We start from the raw sequence: 20,354 nt of genomic DNA, 5'->3' as shown, positions 1-20,354 counted from the left end.
GTAAGCACTATTGTAATCTCACTGTTTTTCGGGTGAGGAAACTGAGACACAAATGAGTTAAGTAACTTACTTTTGCAAAGTAAACACCTTTTTTTTTGGTGGTGGATCAGGGATCCAGGATTCGTGCACAGATAATTTCCTTCTGGAATCCATTCCTTACTCTGGGGATAATGCAGATTCTAAGCCAGACATGTGGTGAGGAAGGTAAATGGTTGTAAACTGGAAGATTTCTAATCCCGCACCAGCATTGCCCCCACCTTCCTCTGGGTCTTGGCCAGAGGGCTGAGCCTTTATGACTATCCTCAGTGGTCGCTGGTTAGCACTCGGTTCCACTGAGCACCCAAACCGAGTGAAGAGGGCCTTTAAGATACACCTGGGAGGCTGAGGAGTAAGAAATTCTAGGCTTAAATCCACCTGGGGGATGCTTTGAAGATGAATGAGTCTCACCTTTAGAAGATGAGAAATTAAGACTAAACTCTTCAATGTATGCAGATGCTCAGGTGTTTTCCCTGAACAGTGAAGTCTGAACCATGGTTATGTCCAGTGTAGGGCATGTAGGATGATGGAACATGGATTAAGAAGTGACAGGATGCTCAGGGGTCAGGCACAGATAGAAAAGCATCTGCCTCTGAGAGTGGTGAGAGAGAGTGCAGAGCATCCTCTAGGCAGACTAGCCCAACCTGCAGCCTAGAAGCTGGGAGGTATGTAGGGAAGGTGAGAACAAGCTGGAATCTGGCTGTGTTAAAGGAGGACATGTGGAGTCCAAGATTGGGTATATGCACTGGCATCACAGACATACCCCCACCCCACCCCCACCCCAATGGTGCAGAAGAGACCTACAGGTCCAGCTCTCTCACCACAGGGTCTAGAATCCTGGACTTGGAGAGACTGGCTTAGATCTTTTCATGAGTGCCTGGCCCTTCTCCCGGATCAAACCTACCATTTAGAGCTGACTGACTGGCTGATTTATTGATATGGGCTGTAGGAAGCCCGTCTATCTGGAGGAACTTTATACCCAATAAAAATAAACCGATTTCTCTCTCTTCCTTCTCCATATACCTTCCTTCCTCTGTCCCTCCCTCCCTCCCTTCCTTGTTAAGAACAGGTAACAAGATATAAACTAGTCACCTGTATGATTTGTGAAATATGTTATTAGTGCTGACACACATGAGTTTACCCAGTAAAATCAAGCCTGCTGTATTTTATCTGGGAGTCCGGGCCCCCTTCTTAATCCTAAAAAGTTGCCAATTTCTTGCCAAGCAAATAAGCCCAATGTTTGCGAAAGCCATGAGTAAGGAGACAAAACAGAAAGAGCACATGTAATTTGGAGGCAGAGCCAGGAACCATCAAAGCTTGAGGACCCTGCTGCCCCAAGCCTTTCTGGGGCACCAAGCTCCTCTGCCATGAAGCTCTTACCCACCGAGGGCAGGTGGAGTCCTGGGCATGGACAGTCTGTCCTCTGGGCACCCACACTGTAGAGTCTGCTCTCACACCTTCCTCGGGTAGAACAGTGTTAATCCCCATTTTCCTCTCTACCCGCTGCTCCTCTGCTCTAGTCCCGCAGACTCCACAGGTATCCTGATCACAGGGATAGAAAACGAGGTGAGTGAACACTGGGGGTAGTTTTCCTCACAAATTCTAGCTGCCTCGGCCCCCTCTAATCTTGTAGTCCCCATCTCAACAACTCAAAATTTGCCATCCCTCTTTTCCCTTCTCCCTGCATATAGAAATTGCCGCATTTTTTTCTTGATTTAGCAAAATCATCGTCCCGTGCTGCCTCTTTTGCAGTGATTGAATACAGTTGTTTCGTGTGCTCGATGTCTACGTGTGTTACTTGTACAGAGCAGGACACCAAAGACTATTGGATTCTACTAAGCGATACGTCACAGAGAAGCTGCTGATAGAGGGAGGGAAGCCTCAGAGGAAGCCACCCACCTCCGTGCTTTCCCTGACTCTGCCATGTGCCCGGTGTTCACCTGCTTCTTGGTTCTTTGCCTCCTGGCCGCAGGTAAGTCCCTGTTCTGACACTGTCGGGCCCCTGCCTACGGCTTCCATCCATGTCATCAAACCCCCTTATGGGCTCAGTCTGCAACTTCTGTCCGCTTTCTTTACAGGTTCTGGTGGTGAAGAAGTCACCCAGACTCCAGGACATCTGCTCAGAGGGAAGGGACAGAAAGTGAAAATGTATTGTGTCCCAGTAGAAGGACACCGTTATGTTTTCTGGTATCAACAGATCCTGGAAAAGGAGTTCAAATTCTTGATTTCCTTCCAGGATAAAGAGGTCTATGAAGAAACAGAGATGCTTAAGCAGAGGTTTTCAGCTGAGTGCCTCCAAAACTCATCCTGTAGCCTGGAGATCCACACTGCAGAGCTGCAGGATTCAGCTGTGTATCTTTGTGCCAGCAGCAAAGCCACAGTGTGAAACATTAGCTAATCTTAGTGCACAAACTCATCATGGACCCAGCTCAGGAAGCAGGGGGCATAGTGGGTTGGAAGGAAATAGCAGAAGCTAAATAGAGCTAGCCTAAGCCAAAGAGTAAGTTAGTGGTTACATCTGCTCTTGTCTCAGTACGTGCTGAACCCAGTTGTCTTCCTCCCAGAAGTCCAAGTTTACTTGTTTTCTTAGGAAAAATTTCATTTTGACTCCTTGAACCTGAAGCTTTCAGTTTCTGGTCTGTCTAATGTAATGTTTTCTCATTTCAAGTTCCTTAGTGCTCTGTCCTGGGTCCCCCCAAGCCCAGTGCTGCTGTTGGCGGCCGACACCTTTGCTTTTGACTCAGAGCAAACATCCCTCTGGGTGCCATCTTCAGCTTTCCCTTGGAATATTCCCATTCTCACAAAACTATCCTTCAAAAGATTAAAATTGCCTACTTACTAGACCAAAAGACTCATTTTCATTTCTTTGCCTGCTTGGCGTCTTTGGAGCATTTGACAATACTGACCAAGCCCTAAGTCCTGAAAATGCATTTTCCTTCAGCTTCATTCATATCGTTTTGAATCAGGTTTCTTATTTCCTGTCTATTCTTTTTGTTCTTAATGCAGTTTCCAGAACTGAAATCTATCCATTTAATATTCCCTTTCCCAGGAAAATTCTGCTTATTCTATTTAAATTTTAACATTCTTGTGTAATGGGAAAGTGGTCTTATTTTTTTGGTAGTTTAGCCTTTTAAAAATCTCTGAACAAAAAAAATTTAAGTGTGGTCTGAGACAACTTGTCTTGGTATCACCTGAGGTAGAAACAAGTATATTCTAGGACAGGGTCAGGATTTCAGAGTCAGAATTTCTGGAGGTGGGCTTCAGGAATACATAACATTTTACCAAACCCCTGGTGATTTCTATTCATGCTAAAGTTTGAAAACTTCTGCCAAGAGGGCTTTATAAGATTAATAAAGTAGCAACTGTTCTGTAGTGCTCTACTGTTTTGTTCTTCCTGTTTCTTTTTGTTCTTACTCTCTTCTTTATTCCTTTTCCATTTCTTCTTATGTTTTCCTTAATCTTCAACTTTTCTAAGCACCTGAAAGTGGGAATGAAACCGTATTTACATCATCCATGTAACAAAATAAAGATGAGGACAAACACTTGAAACAAGGATACCCCTTCTCCTATGGAAGTTGCCCCAGGGCTGTGGGTGTTGCCAGGGACTGTGACGTCACAGCCAGATCCTACCTGTGGGGCCGAAGGAGCTCAGAACTTCCATTCACCTCTGCTACTGCACATCAGAAACCATTTCTGGGGGATCCTCGTGCTGCCTGATCTTACCATGGACAGCAGGCTCCTCTGCTGGGTGGCCCTGTGTCTCTTGGGGCCGGGAGAGTTCAGGAGTGCATGAGAATTTGTGTAGAAGATGCCTTCCTTGGGCTTCCCTTCATTCTCTATGGCTTCTGTCAGCCAGACCCCCAGCCACCAGCTCACAGAGATGGGACAGGGGGTGATTCTGAGGTGTGATCCAATTTCTGGTCACATATTTCTTTACTGGTATCGGCAGAATCTCAGGCAAGAAATGGAGTTTCTGCTTTCTTTCCAATACCAAAACATTGCAGCTGAGTCAGCAATGCCCAAGGAACGATTCTCAGCTGAAAGACCTAACGGGACATCCTCCACGCTGAAGATCTGCCCTGCAGAGCCGGGGGACTCGGCCGTGTATCTCTGTGCCAGTAGCAGTGGCCCAGCACCGCTGAGCCCTTTCCCTCCAGCATTTAAACCCTCTGCCTTCTCTCCCCTTCCTTAATTCTAGGAAGACATTTGAAAAGGCCCCTTCCTCCCCTTCTTGCTTCAGAAGGAAAACGTGGGTTGAGTGTTTCCACTCCAGCTGCTACCAGGAGAGAGCAAGGCCATGAATTATCTCCTAAATTAGCATGATGAACGTGCTTGGGATGGGGCTTCCCAAAACGACCAAAACACACACAGAATTAGGCATTCTGTGGATTCCATGTTTCGAAGGAAAGGCCCCAAAACAAATTTTTTAAGCACAGAGACAGATATTTGAGATTGATGTTATCTCACCAAAACATGAAAACATTCCTACTGATTTTATCCCAAACGTAGGTCCCTGCAAACTCTTCCCCCATCACCTCCTCGCAGAGGCAGAGACTTCTTCACGTGGAACAACAGTGTGTCGTCCACTACGGGCTGGCTACAGTCCTTTCGTCACAGTCTGCCTCCTCAACAAAACTGACAGTCCCAGAAGGGCAGGGACAAAGTGAGAATAGCGCTGTGGGGGCAGCAAACACAACCCTCTTCGGGGAAGGATGCCAGAGAAACGCTGGTTAAAATCCCCAATCAGGGACTGTTCCAGGAAATTCAGTTCCTTGTACAGCTTTCCGGGGGAGCATGACATTTTGCTTTGTCATTTTAAACACTCAACCATTTCTTCTCTCTCTTGCAGATCCACAGACACTGGAATTGGAGTCAGGAAACCTACTTTCTATTCCTAACTCTGGCTTTTTTCTTTTTCCTTCAGCTGTGAAATCTTGGCAAGTGCCCTTACCTCTCTGGGACTCAGTGTCCTCCTCTTAAAATTAGAAACTGGCACTATTTGATCTCAGCTCTGATATGACTAAGATTATGTGACTCAGAAGATAAATATATATGTGTGTGTGTGTGTGTATACATATACATGAATGGAATCTTCATTTTTCCCACACGTGACAAGCACCAGGGTTGCTGTAGAAGACATCACTACCAACTGGAAAATATGAACATAATTAAATTAAATATCTAGGTAACAGATCTAGAGACTACCTGGTTGGAAGAGACACTGTAGGTCGTCCCTAACCACAACGTTGAGGCTAATTTGAAGTATGATATGTCAAAGAAAATAGTATGCATTTTCTGCAATCTCCTCCAGCGCAGCCAGATGGCAGTAAAGGAGCATGTCAGAGCCAGCGCAGTGGCTTTACTCTGCAGCTGCTCCAGCTGCTCAGAAGACTGAGCCAGGATAATACTTGAGCCCAGGAGTTCCGGGCTCAGTGAGCTACGATCATGCCACTATACTATAGCCTGGGCTACACAGCAAGACTCCGTCTCTTTTTTTTTTTAAAAAAAAAAAACCATGTCATAAAGTCAACTGTGTAGGTTGATCAGATGTCCTGGTCTACCATGCAGTCCTGGTTTAGGCTTATTGTCCTGGCATAATTATTAATAGCAACATTTTTCACAAACCAAAGTGCCTTGGTTTGGACATCAAACTATAGGGTCATTGTTGATCATGACACAAATGATCGCATCTCTGTTAAAAGTATATTGCAGTACCTTTATTTCTTTTTCTCAGCTTAATGAACTAGATTTTTAAAATTATAAAACAAATAAAAGTGAAGCTAATACCATTGGTCTGCTTTTGTCATTTCACTATTTAAATACATTCTGGATGAATAATATCCATTAGATAGATAGATATATCTACCCCACAGTTGTTTGTCCATCCACCCACTATCAGATACTTAATTGTTTCCATATTATGGGTATTGTGAATAATGCTACAATGGACACGGGAATGCAGATATCTTTACAAGGTGTTGATTTCATTATTTTTGTTTTTTTAGTATATACCCAGAAGAGGGTTTGCTGGGTCATATGGTAGTTCTATTTTTAATTTCTTTAGGAATTTCCATACTGTTTCCCATATGGCTACACCAATCTACATTCCCACCAGCAGTGTACACAGTTTCCCTTTTCTCCATGCCCTTGTCAACACTCTTTATCTCTTGTCTTTTTTATAACAGCCATCCTAATGGTTGTGAGGTGATATCTCCTTATAGATTTGCATTTGCCTGATGATGTTGAGCATCTTTTAATATATCTGTTGGCCATTCTTATGTCTTCTTTGAAGAAATGCCCATTCGGGTCCTTCACCTATTTTTTAATCAGGTTATTATTTTTCTACTATTGAATAATTTTATTTTATTACTGCTTATTTTCACATAAGTCTCATGTTTTGAATTTTACATATAACAAGAACACTGTTCTGACAAAGTAAAAGATAATCTTATTTTTACCTTTATTATTAAGAAGCATATCATTGCCAATTAGAGTTTCTCAGGGGCCCAAGGATAACAAGTATTATACAATGATCTGATATGATGTCAGCCCTGTGTGAGAACACTTGGAGCTATCTTGTGCAGCCTTGTCTTAGTTAATTGTTTGGTTTACTTTATATAATCTATTACCTACATGAATGCCTAGGGGGGTGCCTATTTGGATGCCATTGTATTAAACTCTAACTCAGGAAGAGATTCTCCCATGTGGAGTAAAGTTGTGATCACACCACCACTTCCTGCCTTCACTGACTCTACCTGAAGACCAGGAGAGCACCAGCCTTCTATGTATTCTTATAAAGGACCATACATTATGTGTACCAAAAACCACTTTACCATAGTCAGTAAGTTAAATGAAGATGCAAGCACGGTGGATTTTGTTTTAAACAGATTCAGTAATAAGTTCTATGCAGGAATATATTTATATTATACCCTACTTATCTCCTAAACTCACTATTTTACAAAGTAATTTTATTACTAACCTGTCAGCAACAGCCAGAAAATGGACAGATGAAATGAGCCAATGAAAGGAAAACAAAGGAAGAAAAGAGAAGCAAAAATGGAGAGAGGAAAAAGACAGACACACACTCAGCCAGGTTGTGCGTACAATTAAGAACAAAAGACCAACATACAAGATCCATTGTAGGGACAACAGGACCCGCTGGAAACGGTGACCTCACGGGAAGACCTGCCTCATGGGACGCAGCTCTGAGGTCCGGCTCCCAGCCTGCTGCGGTTGGCGCCCTTCCTGGCCCTGCCTCTGGGCTGACTTCCCACCCAACTCAGCTGTGGGCACCGGACTCCTCTGCTGTGGGGTCCGCCGGCTCCTGGCACAGGTGAGTTCCGAGCTAATGGATCAGCTCTCTTTCTTTCACTCCATACTGTATATGAAGTTTTATATTTCATGCTTTCCATGTATAATTTTATTTAACCACCAAGACAGTCAAACAAAAGAAGTGTTTTCTTCATTTTCACCTTGACAAAGTAATTGATTTTTAAAATTTTTCAAAGAAAAAATAATTTTTCTTTCAAAAAAAAAAAAAGAGAGAAAGAAGGAAAGAAAAGAAATAAAGAAAAGAAAGAAAGAAAGAGGGCAACAGAGACAGAATTCAAACCCAGATTTGTCTGGCCCAAAGGATTATGTTTTTTATATCACATCATGCTGCCTGTTATTTGTGGCATAATTGTTGTTTTGTTCTTTGCCTAGTAGTGCCTGTGCAGGTTTATACAGATGCCAGGTTCAAGAACTCCTGCTATAAAGTTATAGAATATCTGAAAGAGGGGGAAATAGAGTTGGATAAATTTAGAATTGAAGGGAAAGGTCTAGCCCACAGATATTGTTCATTAGAAATGTGTCACCTCAACTTTTTGTCGCAGTGAATTTTTCCTTTTATTCTAATCACTCAATAGATATTGGGTGCTACCGACAAGGGTTTATTATCATTTGCTTTGACGAAACAATTTCGAAAAATCAAAAGGTAGACAAATGCAATGTCATTTCAAATATACTTGGAACAAGCTACGTCCAGCCTCACCAGCATGAAGTATAAACTGGGTTACTCCACTGCATTTTTTGCCTTTTGATTTTCTAAAGATATGCCACATGCTCCTGCCCCTTCCTCAACCCACCCAAATGGAAAAAACCAGAAAATCTGCAGGGAAGACTGAAGAGGGATGCTGGCTGGCTGGCTGGCTGGGGGTCCTGAGGGAGAGCTAGAAAGACCACCAGGAAAAGCCCACCCCCTAAGCCAGACCCCAGCAGGGCTGCAGGGAAGGGGGATCCCAACCCCACACCATTAAACACCCCCATTCACACCACGTATTATTTAAGGGTACAGTCTTCCAAAGGTATTGCTTGTGAGTGAGAGAAAAAGGCAAAAAGGAAGGAAGAGGGTCCTTTGGCAATTGGTTAGTGAAGAGAAAAAGAGGAAAAGGGGAAAATGTAAAATCCCGCAAAACAAAAGGGAATCACAAATTAATTGAACTCACAGCCACCCACCCCCCCCATAAAAACAGACAGACAAAACTTACTAAAGTGTCTGGACTTCACTAGAATGATGGAAAAGGAGCCATTGAATTAGAAATTTTGTAGAGCACCCCAATAACATAAAAATGAACAAGGGAAAGTAAAACCCATAAAGTAAAGGAAAACTCTTTCCCTCTTCTCCCTCACTCCAAAAATAATCATGAGTGTTTAAGAAGAAAATGTAAGTCTACACTCCGAACAAGATTAAACACACTTCACATGCCACCTATAAACAGGAGTTCAAAAAATAAGAACAGAAATGGCAAAAACAGAAAGAAATGGGGAAAAAAGTTGACTGAACTCAGAAAAGAAATGAAAGAAAAAGACAAAATTATCCCAGAAATGAAAACTAAATTAAAAGATACCCAAAGAATAAACTCAAATGAAAATTTAGTCAATGCATGAAAATTTAGTCAGGGCATTAAACAAAAGCAGAGAAACAAGTAGGAGAATGAAAAGGACACAAAAGAAGTAAAAGCAGCCAGAGAGGAGGTGGCCAAAGGGCATGAGGGACCTGGGACGGCAGCAGCTTTGCTCTGTGCAACAGGACGGCTGCAACGGACTCCTCTGAACAGACCTCTTGAGTCACGCTATCCCTGTGAGAACTGAGGGCCTGACAAATGAATTCTACAGTCCTGTATGACCAGAGTGTCTGCAGTGCTCTGTAATCCAAGCATTACGGTAACTGGATGGGTGAAAACCAACTGGCGGGTAGGAGTGAGACTCTGGCCCAGACCGGTGGGGTGCCAGTCTCCTCAACCCGGAAGCTACCAGAGTTATGGGAGGTGCCCGTGACTCAGCTCTCTGACCTGTTTCCTCGTCTGCAAAATTGGGCAGCTCGTCTGCAAAACCTCCAGGATCCTCCCCACTGTTCATTCCAGCTTTCTGACAAACTCCACATTTTAGGCCAGGGGGAGCCGCAGAGCTGAGCTTCTGTCCTCACTGTAATCCAACAAGTGCTTGCAGCCAGGAGAGAACCCCTTCCTACTATGAGCAGCCAGGTGCTCTGCTGTGTGGCCCTTTGTCTCCTAGGAGCAGGTGGGTCCGAGGTTCAGGGAGCAAATTCCTGTCCCAATGTGCCAAGCTCCAGATCGAAGCCTTTCCCCAGTGCAAGTAGCATCAGGCGATTCCCTGGGCTGTTCCCAGCATCTTTCTCTTTCCTCCCAGGAGCCACGGATGGCGGAATCACTCAGACTCCAAAATACCTGTTCACAAAGGAAGGACAGAACGTGACCCTGGAATGTGAACAGAATCTGGATCACAATGCCATGTACTGGTACCGACAAGACCCGGGGCAAGGGTTGAGACTGATCTACCACTCGCAACTTGTAAGTCAGATCCTGAAAGGAGACATCGCCCAAGGGTACAGTACCTCTAGGGAGAAGAAGGCACGGTTTCCTCTCACTGTGACATCGCCCCAGAGGAACCAGACGGCTCTTTATCTCTGTGCCAGCGCAAGCACAGTGAAGCACAGCAGGCCCTTCTCTGTGCGTAAACGTGCCTGAGCCCTGCTGCCTCTGCCGGGGGCGGGCTATTCTCACATCCCCCCGCCCTTTCTCCCACCCTGGCCAGGACCCCAAAGCTGCTGCCATCATTAGGCTCTGCGGGGTGGCATGAAACTTTACTCAGTCACTAAGTTGGTTTAAAAAATTATATATATTACATAAATATTATTATGTTACAAATATTACTAAATTATATATACATATATAGACAGAGAGAAGAGAGATAAAAGAGGTTAATTTTACAACTTTTTTTCTGTTTTACTGAACATCAGAAAACAAAAATGAACAGAAAATGGCCCCTACCTTCAGAAGAAATAATAACATCCTAGTGGTGAGAGAAAGATGTAGAAGACAAATACTGTAATCACAACATCACATGACGTGTACTTTTAATCTGAGGTGTTAGTGGAGCAAAAGGAAGTAACGTGGCCAATTCAGTCTGGTGACATCAGGAAGGACGTCAAAGAGAAGGCAAATTTGGGGATGAAACTTATTATTCAAGTTTCACCAGATGGGCAAGGAGGATTTCGCCAGATGGGTGAGCACCAGAAAAGTGAGACAGGCTTCAAGAACTATGAAAGGAAAGAGTGATGAGGTAATATCAGGAAAACACGCTCCAACTCCCGCCCCCACTGGAGTGCAGCAATGGGAGAAAATTGGGAAGAATTAATGGAGTAAAGTTACTGAACAAAATTGAGTTCCCGGTTCTATGGGCCTTCCTTGGATATCTGCATAGAAATATCCGGGAGCTGTGTAAATTCATGCCTGGCACTCAGAGCAGAGAGTCGGGCTTAAGACAAGCATTTGAGTGACAGATCAGCAGGCGGGTGTTAAGTAAAACTTTCCAAATGATCTTTATGTCTTCCGCATATTTTCTCTCTTTATGCTCTGCACATATCCATTGAATTAGAAGATAAGTGGTGTGAATTATTTACAAATATTTATTTGATCACACAATTCTGTTTCTAGAAATAAATGGCAGTCTGTAGTATTCTCTGCATACAACTAAAACTGCTAGTAGAAACATTTTTAAAAAATATTCTCAGAGGTATCAAAGCCCCCTACTCTGTCCTGCTGTGTGTGGCCCTTTGTCTCCTGGGACAAGGAATGTCTGGAAAAATGCGGGGGTCCCTGTCCAGAAAACGCCAGCCCTGGCTCCATGCGTTCTCTGTGAGTTTCTTCCTGGATTCCGTGTTTAGCTTTGGGTTTCTTCTCTTGCATCTCCTTTGGAAGCTTGACTCACAGAGAGATGAAAATACTGAGACATGGAGATGGGAAACAGACACTCCTCAGAACTCCAAGCTGTCACTGAAACTAATGTGCTCTGACAGTAGTAAGGAAACCATTGGAGATGGGATGGTTGCAGGACTCTTTAGTCTGAATGTCCAGACCATGTTCATGGACACCTCCATGCCAATCATTCCCTGAGCCAGGTGACGTAGCCAGGATCCACAGTGGCAGTGGGAGAGACACAGCTCTGTAGAGTTATCTGCTGCCTTCGCACAGCCATTCTCCAGAAGAGGTGGAGTAGGGTAAGACTATTTGCCCCATGAGAGGAAGACAATGAAAAGGAGAACAGTAAGAGATGGACAATCTTATGTTTCCTTCTTATCTTGGGCATGACAAGAAGGGACACAAAATCCCTCCTTTCTGTTGAGGAAGTTATAAAGCAAAGCATATGGACTTAAGCAGACTTCAGAAATTCCACTGTAAAACTATTGAACCATTTGCTTTTTAAGATAATCCTAATATTAAAAAGAACTCTGTAGCTGTCAAGTTTCATCGTAACCTCCACTGCCCACAATCAAGTTGTGAGAGAGAGATTATCTGAAACGAAAGACAGGAAACTTAAAAAATGGAAAGTGTCACTAAATGTTTTCTTAGCATGTTTTGAGAGGCCATTGCATCTATTGACTAGGAGGGACAGTTTATATAAAATTATTATCTTTACCTTACCTACTCTTCTTATTATCCTTACCTACTCTTCTCAGAAGTACAGGTACAGTGTGAGGCGGCCCTATTCTAATGAGGCTCAAGACCATCAGGAAAGAAATAAGACAAGAGCATGAGGTGTCCTTCAGTAGGTACGTTAATATCAGTGCAATGCCATAGTCATATTTGTTATGACAAAAACTACTTCTCTATGGCACAAACATAATTCCATGGGCCAAGTCTTAATCCCCCCTTTCTTAGCTACCCAAGCCAGAGAAATAAGAAATAGAACTAAATATTAAGTGAAAGCACAACCAGGAGGCTGTTATAAAAATAGAAATATAGTGCTTTGGAAAACACTTTCCCACTCTTTGTACTTGCTGTACATTTTCAAGATTGAGCCATTAAAACAAGTAACCCAGCATGTTCAAAGCAGGAAGAATTCCCTAAGCCTTGTAGAATCTATTTCCATTGGCCCACACTTAGTATGACCACCAGTACTGCAAATAATTATTCTCATAACCCCTAACAGTGATTTACACAAATGCATACAGGTTAAATATATAAATATGTTTAGAATTAAGTCCATCAATATACAAGGGGACCTGTCACGAGGTAAATACCTCATTTAGAAGATGAAGAAATGTCTCCATTGCGACTACGAAGAAACATTGAACTTCGGCTGAGGCGCTGGCCTGGGCATGACCGACACCTATGGCAGTGTCAACCCGTAGTCTGGTGATTGACAGCCGTGAGTTGTCTCAGTGTGATTACTTTGAGGATGTGGCACAGAGACAACAAACTGACTGTGATGTCGCTCACTACCCACGCGGACACTCTTTTCCTTATAAGAAACTCACTTAAGTCATTTCAGTGCTCAGTGTTTCTTCTATAAATTTGAAGGTTAAATTGGGAATCCTCGAGTCCCCTTTAAGCAATGTGTGACAGTCAGGGAGACGGATGTATCTTGCGTCACTGGCAATGGTCACCACTAGGGGGCGGATCAGAGCAACTTTAGGGTTACGCCACGAGGCATCCGTCCCCCTGGGGCGCAGGAACCTGTGGTCGCACCTGTGTTCAGAGCAGGTGGTGCGAGGCCCACGCTGAGATGCTGTTGCTCCTGCTGCTTCTGCAGCCGGGTATGGGCCTTACTCCCCGGGGGCTTGGGCGGGGTGCGGGCGTTGGGGATCCTTTGTGCCCAAAGGGAGGGGCAGCGCCGTCCGTGCGCTCTCTTAGAGGTGTGGAGGGTGAGGTGGGAGCCACCTGTCAGGGCGGACGGAGATCCTGACCTTGGGGAGACGACAGGAAGATGCACGGAACACCTGAGATCCTCCAGGGGCTGGGAGAAAGGCGAGGGAGTGAGGCTGAGTGTCCTGCCTGCCTGGGGCCTGTCTGACCGGGTCCTGCGGTCCCCTCGGTCCAGCAGGCCCTGGGCTCGGCGCCCTCGTCTCTCAGCGCCCAAGCAGGGCCATCTGCAAGAGTGGCGCCTCCGTGAAGATCGAGTGCCACGCCGTGGACTTTCAGGCCCCAACTGTGTTTTGGTATCGTCAGTTCCCGAAACAGAGCTTCATGCTGATGGCAACTTCTAATGAAGGCTCCAACGCCACATACGAACAAGGTGTTCCCGGGGACAAGTTTCCCATCAGCCACCCAAGCCTAACATTGTCAACTTTGACGGTGGCGAGTGCGCGTCCTGAAGACAGCGGCTTCTACCTCTGCAGTGGTAGTGACACAGCGCGGGGAGGAGACCGGAGACCGCGGCAAGAACCTCGGTGGCAGGCTGCCCCCTCCCCCACCGGCAGGCCCACGGGGCCCTGAGGAAGGGGATGTGGGACGCTGGAAAGCCACAGCTTTTCTGACTGAGACCTCTGGGTGTGTCTGTGTGTGTACGTGGAGACAGAGAGGCAGAGGGAGACGGAGAAGGAATCCGAGAGTGGAGCGTGGAGGAGGTGTCGTGTTTGAGACCTACACGTCGGGAATAGAATTGGGCCTACAATGTGGCCAACTGACATGGAACATTCCCCTGAAAATTATAAAGCCTGGGGTTTTGCCCTGACTCTGCCACATGTGAGTCATGTGTTTGTGGGTAAATCCACCCCTAATCCTATAGGGAGATCTGAAGACACTTCTATAAATCACTGTGTCTTTTGTGATAAACTTTGGTATTTGGCTCTCCACGACTGTTCAGCACTGTCTTGTCACCATCCAAGGCCTCAAGATAAAGAGAAGCACAGGGCAGCCAAGCAGAGGGAGATATTCACGAAAAAAGTCAAGGATGTGCTCCGCAGAGCCCTGGTGGATGGACGAACGGGCTACCGCTGGTGCAAAGGCGGGGAGCACCCTCCAGACCTCAGTACAGAGAATTCCAAAACGCCCATGCAGAGGTGCTCGTGAGTTTGCTCCTGAGAAAGTGTCAAGGGGAAGAGGAGGCAGAGGGAGCCAGTAAGGAAGACCTCGGACAACGCAGCTTGAAGCTAGAAGACAGTAAGTGCAGCAGTGAGGGGTGGCCCTTCAGAAAAATCCTTTCTCGGGAGAAACAAAAAAATTACATTGACAACAAATCTGTAAGACCCCATGGAAAATGAGCAAAAGATATTAATACACATTTAATAGAAGAAACAAATATGAACAATAAACACATAAAGTGATATTTCACTTCACTGATGATTAGGATCATGTGAAGCAAGACATGATGATACATAATTTTATATCCATTTGAGTCACAAAATATAAAAAATTTAGAGATGTAAAATGTTAGAGAGGGTATAGATCCACAGGATTACTTGTACATTCCTGGTGGGAGCATAAATAATATAAACCATGCGGGAACAGTTCAGCATTATCTCATGTAGTTGGATGTTCCTATATTCCACGACCCAGCAATTCCACCCCTAGGTTTATATCAGGCGAAGCTCTTGCATGTGCACATCAGAAGACATAAATACAGAAGTGTTCTTAGCAGCACCATTCTCTACAGAAAAACATGGAACCAAGCCAAATATGCACTTACAAGAATGAATGAATAAGCTGGTCTATTCATAGAATGGATAACTATATACATCAGTCAAAACAAATGAACTACAGCAACAAGCAATGTTATAGGTGAATCTTAGCAATATATAATCACATCAAATGCAAAAACTAAGCCCTATAAGATTATGTAAAACATGATATGCTTTTTATAAAGCTAAAAACAGCTAAATCAAGAAAATAATTTTCGGGACTACAAATATATACAATTATAGTAAAAGGAAAGCAAGGAACCGTTGTGTACTGGAGCTGGCTTTTACCAGGTCATGAGAGCCAATTGTGCATATCTTTCCCAACTCAAATTTCAGTGACATCATTTTGATAGCTTGAAATAGGCCATAGTGGGAGTATTTATGCCACAGGAATCAGCAAACACAGCAAATCAGGGTTGTCATATTTTCCTCCAGGAAGCTAGTTGTCAAACATTTACCAACACACAGGGGAATGGCAGGGAATGATAGTGACCCAAGTTCAGGATTTTTATAAAGCTGGGGAGTGGCAAGAAATGGAATGAGTGAAAATCACATAGCTATAAATGTAAATATTATCAAGGTCTGTCGCATATTGTCGAGGGGAAGATGTTTCACAAGTACCTACTATATTTTTAAATAAGTAAGTAACAATTTATTATTAAGCAATGCCTGTGTGTTATGAACCACAGGTTAAGATTAATCAAATATTGTACATATTAAATCAAAAGGGAGAAAAATACTAAACAAATAAATGATGGGATTAGAATTCTTGCAAAAGAGAAGGATGGAGAGCATTGTGTAGTGAGAACCAGGGAGTGAAATAGCAGTGGCTCAATCTCTGCCATCCTCATGTAGGAATCCATCAGTGAATCATTCATGGTGGACAATATACCAACCAATGGACCTGTACCCTTGTAAATCCCTTTGTGACAGAGAGCAGGGGGCTGAGACACCAAGTGTGGAAATGAAGACATGGAGATGAGACCTTGGCCCTGGCCAACGTGGAGCTGACCAGAACAAGATGGGGAGCCAATTCAGCAATGAGCATGCTGCCACATTATATCTACATGGTGGCCATGCCCCTGAGTTACTGTTGATTAAATGCACCCCCTGGGTTTAGTCACTTTACACTGTGTCATTGCCACTGAATCCCAGGACCCATTTTAGTTGTATCTTCCTACTCTGTCTGTGTTTTCAGCCTGGAGAAGAGAGCTAGTGAAATCCTTTTTAAATATTCCACTGCTTCCTTCACCAACAGCACGGAAAAGATAAGAGCGTTTAAGGCTCTAGCATGAAACATAGAGAGAAAGTGGTATCATTCGTATCTCATGCAGTCATTTATTTCCCTCTACGTTAAGCTTAACATCAGTTAGCATGGATGGGTGCTATGTTCAGACTTGCCTTTCCCAATCCAGACGACTGTTAGAGACACAGCCTTCTATCTACATGCATTACCTTAGGAAAATAGGGTAATAGCATTGAATATAATTCAGTACAAATTTGTGTTCTGTCCTCCTGGGACAAGGACCATCAAAATAAAATAAAATCCTATAACATTTACTGTAAATTTTTGATGACATAAATTTTAATGAGCAATTTTTAAGTGTAACACTTTCTTTCTGTGCTCTGGTTCTATACTTTACTCTCTGGGTTACATTCTATTTGAAACCAAGTTCACCACTGAAAGGCAATGATGGGTAAGGAAAGACATAGAGTCTGACCTCCCCCTCCCCTTCTCTCTCTCTCTGTCTCTGTCTCTCTCTCTCTCTCAATGGAGGCTCCATGTTCTCCAGAAGTAGAGTTGCTGTGGGGAAAGTTTCAGAGGTTTGCAGGGAGCCAGGGTCCTTTAAATCCTCCATATCCTGAGATATCCCCCTTCTGAGTGTCCATTTCTTACTCAATACCCTGCCTTACACACAAAAGATTTGCAAGTTTTGGGTCAACTGGCATTATAATTTAATATCCCACAAAAATAATTTCTGGAACTGGTTTAGAAGAGTCTCGACCCAATTTCTACAGAACATACAAAGATATCAGGTGTCTGAAAGTGATCATTTGATTAGCTACTTCACGACTCTATACCATTGCTATTGTTTTCCATTTTGGAACATGGTAAGTGTGACTACTTTTGACTGACCCATAGTCAATTTAAAATACCCCTAAGTATTTGAGTGTGTTTTATCTGTAATCTATTCTTCAGTACAATTTTTAAAAATCAGTTAAGATTCTTCTGTTTTATCTGACAAAAATGGACTATGGATAATTTACTGCTGGTGATGCTTGATCAAATACTCCCTTGAGAGTTTGAAGCCTCTGATGTAGTATAATTAATGATTATTCACCTTTCAAGAAAAGTTATAGGGAAAAAAATTTAAATATTACTCCTAAATACTTTACATCAAGATGAGCTGACCTTAATTAAGTGGGACAGAGAATAATGAACTCAAGGGCATTTAAGAAAGATGAAAGAATCAGTGAAAATTTTTTTCAATCAGGAAAGAAATTTCCGTGTTCAATGAATGGAAAGAAGTTAGCAACGTGCCAAGAGCAGGGGCCTGAGTATAATGTGAGATTGGAGAGTGGTAGGAAGACATCAGACCATCCGTGACCTTGCAAATCAAGATAAGTGATATGGAATTTAACACAAAGTTTAATAGGAGCCATTGAGGTTTTAAGCATTTGACTCCTGTAAGAATCAGAGGGGTGTGTGTGTGTGTGTGTGTGTATGTGACCACCCTAACCAATAGGTGAAGAAATGACAAACCATGCAAAGGAGGCACAATTTTACCTCTATCCTCTTAGGGTTTTCTGCTGGGTCTGAGTACTGAACAGATTATCATGAGAAAAGCATATGAATTTACTTAATATAAGTTTTACATGACATGGGAGCACCCTCACAAGGAAATGAAGGCCCAAAGATGCAGCTGGAATTGAAAACGTATTATAATGACTTGGACAATGGGTAGTAAAATGTGAAAATGAGACAAGGCAAAGGGGCTTGGACTAGGGTCATTAATTGGGTGGAGAAGTGGCCAGGAAGGTGAGGGCTAATTTAACAAGGTTTATTTGTAGAGATTTCCCTCGGCCTTAACATGCCATCTTGTATGAAAAGAATGTTATTAATATTTCCCTTCTGGTCCTGAGAAGACATCTTCCATGTAAGGGTTTTATCCCCTGCCTTTCAGGACGATAAAGGGGAGGAGGGTCAGAGCGCCCTTCCTGTACCTGCTGCAGGTCTTTTTTAAGTGCCTTCAGCTCAAAGTTATCCTTATGCCAAAGTGGCATATTTTGCAACCCTTCAGCAGCGTGGAGAGGGTTAGTGCACAGAAAAAAGTTAGCCCTGCAGCAACTTGGGCAAGCGGTGGTGAAGCTCAGATAATGATGTTGGCCACAAAAATAAGGGAAATGAGGGATTTAAAAGGTGTTAAGGAAGCAAATCAAAGGAATTGGCAATTGATTAGCTATGAGCAGCAGCTGAGAGGGGGTTAAAGACAACCACTGCAGCCAGATGGGTGAGGACCACGTGGGAAGAAGATAATGATTTACACTGAGATTGGGGGTGCCTTTGAGACAGAAATCCTACTGGAAATATGCAGAAAGCAGTTTGGATGCACAAGTCACAGACTTGGAAAATCGGTCTGGATAAGAGGTAAACATTTGGGAAATTCAGCATAACTGGAAGAATGAAAGCGTGTACCATCCCTGGATGATGACATATACAATGAAAAGAGCATAGAACTTAGGATAGAGATTGAAGAAGCACGCTCACCTTGAACAGTGGCTAGAAAAGTTTGAGAAGTCAAATTACACTGGTAAACCATCATCAATATTAAAGACTGAGTCATGGTGGAACTAATTACCAGTAACAGTTCTGTGGCTTATGCCGCAGGTTACCACACCGAGCGCTGCTTTTCCCTAATTCAGCCCTGGCACTTGAGATGCCCTGCTGCTGTCTCCCAGCGCGGAGCCCCCAACTCCCCACTCATCTCAGGGGAGGCAAAGGCAGCGAGACCCGCGGGCATCGGATGAATTCGCACCTTTGACCACTAGGGGGCGATGTGGGTCTTTCTGTGAAATACCTATGCCGCAGGAAGGGCAGGCAGATCTTCACCTGAAGACGGTTGTTAGATGCCTCAGCTACTTCAGGTGAGATCCTTAAGTGCTGATTGGAAGAATAATTTGCAGATATCTTGGGAGAGCAATTGGTCCTGGAAATAGCAGGATCTAATCTTACATTTTGTAATCCCCGTAGCATTTACCACATACCTCCTACTGTAGTTGGACTACTTACTGTAGGTGTCCAATTTACACATAATTGGTAAATAAATAAATGAATGACAGCATGACTCCCATTCAACATTGTAATGAATTTTCAGCCAGTTGGATCAGGGGTAAAAAGTGTAAGAATGAGAAAGCAAGGAAAAGGAAGTAGTTATTGGCAAAAGATAAGTTTATTCACAAAGATCCAAAAGGCTCTAAAGAAGCATTGCATTATTAAACACAAAAGTTAGTGAGTTTACTAAATTCAACATAAATATAAAAATTTTATTTCCACATACTAGCAAGAAACAGCTAAAATATATACTTCTTAAAAACAGAGACCATTTACTAACAGTAACAAAATATAAAATATAAAACGCCTAAGAACAAATCTACCAGAAGGTAAGCAAAACCCTAATGCATAAAATTATTAAATTTTTAGAGGAATACATCTTAAAAGTTTGAAATAAGTGGAGATATATACGCTGATCATGAATAAGTGAACCCGATAGTAGGAATATTTCAGTTTATGCAGCAGCATCTGTATATTCAATGCAACACAGATCAAAATACAAAAGATATTAGTTAAATTTGACAAAATAATCTATTAATAAAATTAAGTGGAAAAGAGGAATAAGAATAGGCAAGAAAATATTGAAAAAGTATACAATGAGGTGACTTGCCCTACTAATTATTAAATTACTTTATAATTTAGAATAATGAAAGAAGTATAAACAAATAGGCAAATGGAAAATAGTAATAAGATGAAAAATAGGCCCATGAATAATAGGAATTTGATGTATGACAGTGCCGTCATTGCAGATACATGGAGGGATGATATAATATACAAGGAATTACTCTGGGACAGGTGGTTGTCTATCCAAGGAGAGATGAATTTCCACCTTTTCTCACAGCATAAGCCAAAATAAATCACAAGTGGATTAAATACTTAAATGCAAAATCCACATGTTTTTAATTTAGGGTTTTGGTAAATAATATAGGAGTATATCTCCAAGAACTTGGATTATGGGAGAATTTCTTATGAAGAACAAGAAAATTTATACCAAAATAAAAGAAGCATATATTCCACTAAATT

At 42.9% G+C, this 20,354-nt stretch overlaps 3 gene segments (V, D, J or C); all 3 read left to right on the top strand.

Moving 5' to 3' along the window:
* The first annotated feature begins 1,806 nt into the window (after positions 1–1,806).
* Positions 1,807–2,592, top strand: LOC123647066. The segment is given in 2 exon segments: positions 1,807–2,008; positions 2,115–2,592. Coding segments are annotated over 2 exon segments (357 nt in total).
* Positions 2,593–9,284: 6,692 nt separating this feature from the next.
* Positions 9,285–10,181, top strand: LOC123647065. The segment is given in 2 exon segments: positions 9,285–9,597; positions 9,727–10,181. Coding segments are annotated over 2 exon segments (387 nt in total).
* A 2,872-nt stretch (positions 10,182–13,053) lies between these two features.
* Positions 13,054–15,441, top strand: LOC123647067. The segment is given in 3 exon segments: positions 13,054–13,135; positions 13,423–13,731; positions 15,416–15,441. Coding segments are annotated over 3 exon segments (366 nt in total).
* The last annotated feature ends 4,913 nt before the right edge of the window (positions 15,442–20,354 follow it).

The sequence above is a fragment of the Lemur catta genome, chromosome 11 (genome assembly GCF_020740605.2).
Source record: "Lemur catta isolate mLemCat1 chromosome 11, mLemCat1.pri, whole genome shotgun sequence".
Classification (NCBI taxonomy): Eukaryota; Metazoa; Chordata; class Mammalia; order Primates; family Lemuridae; genus Lemur; species Lemur catta.
Note: the sequence above shows the minus strand (reverse complement) of the source record. Positions and strands in the feature narration are given on the sequence as shown.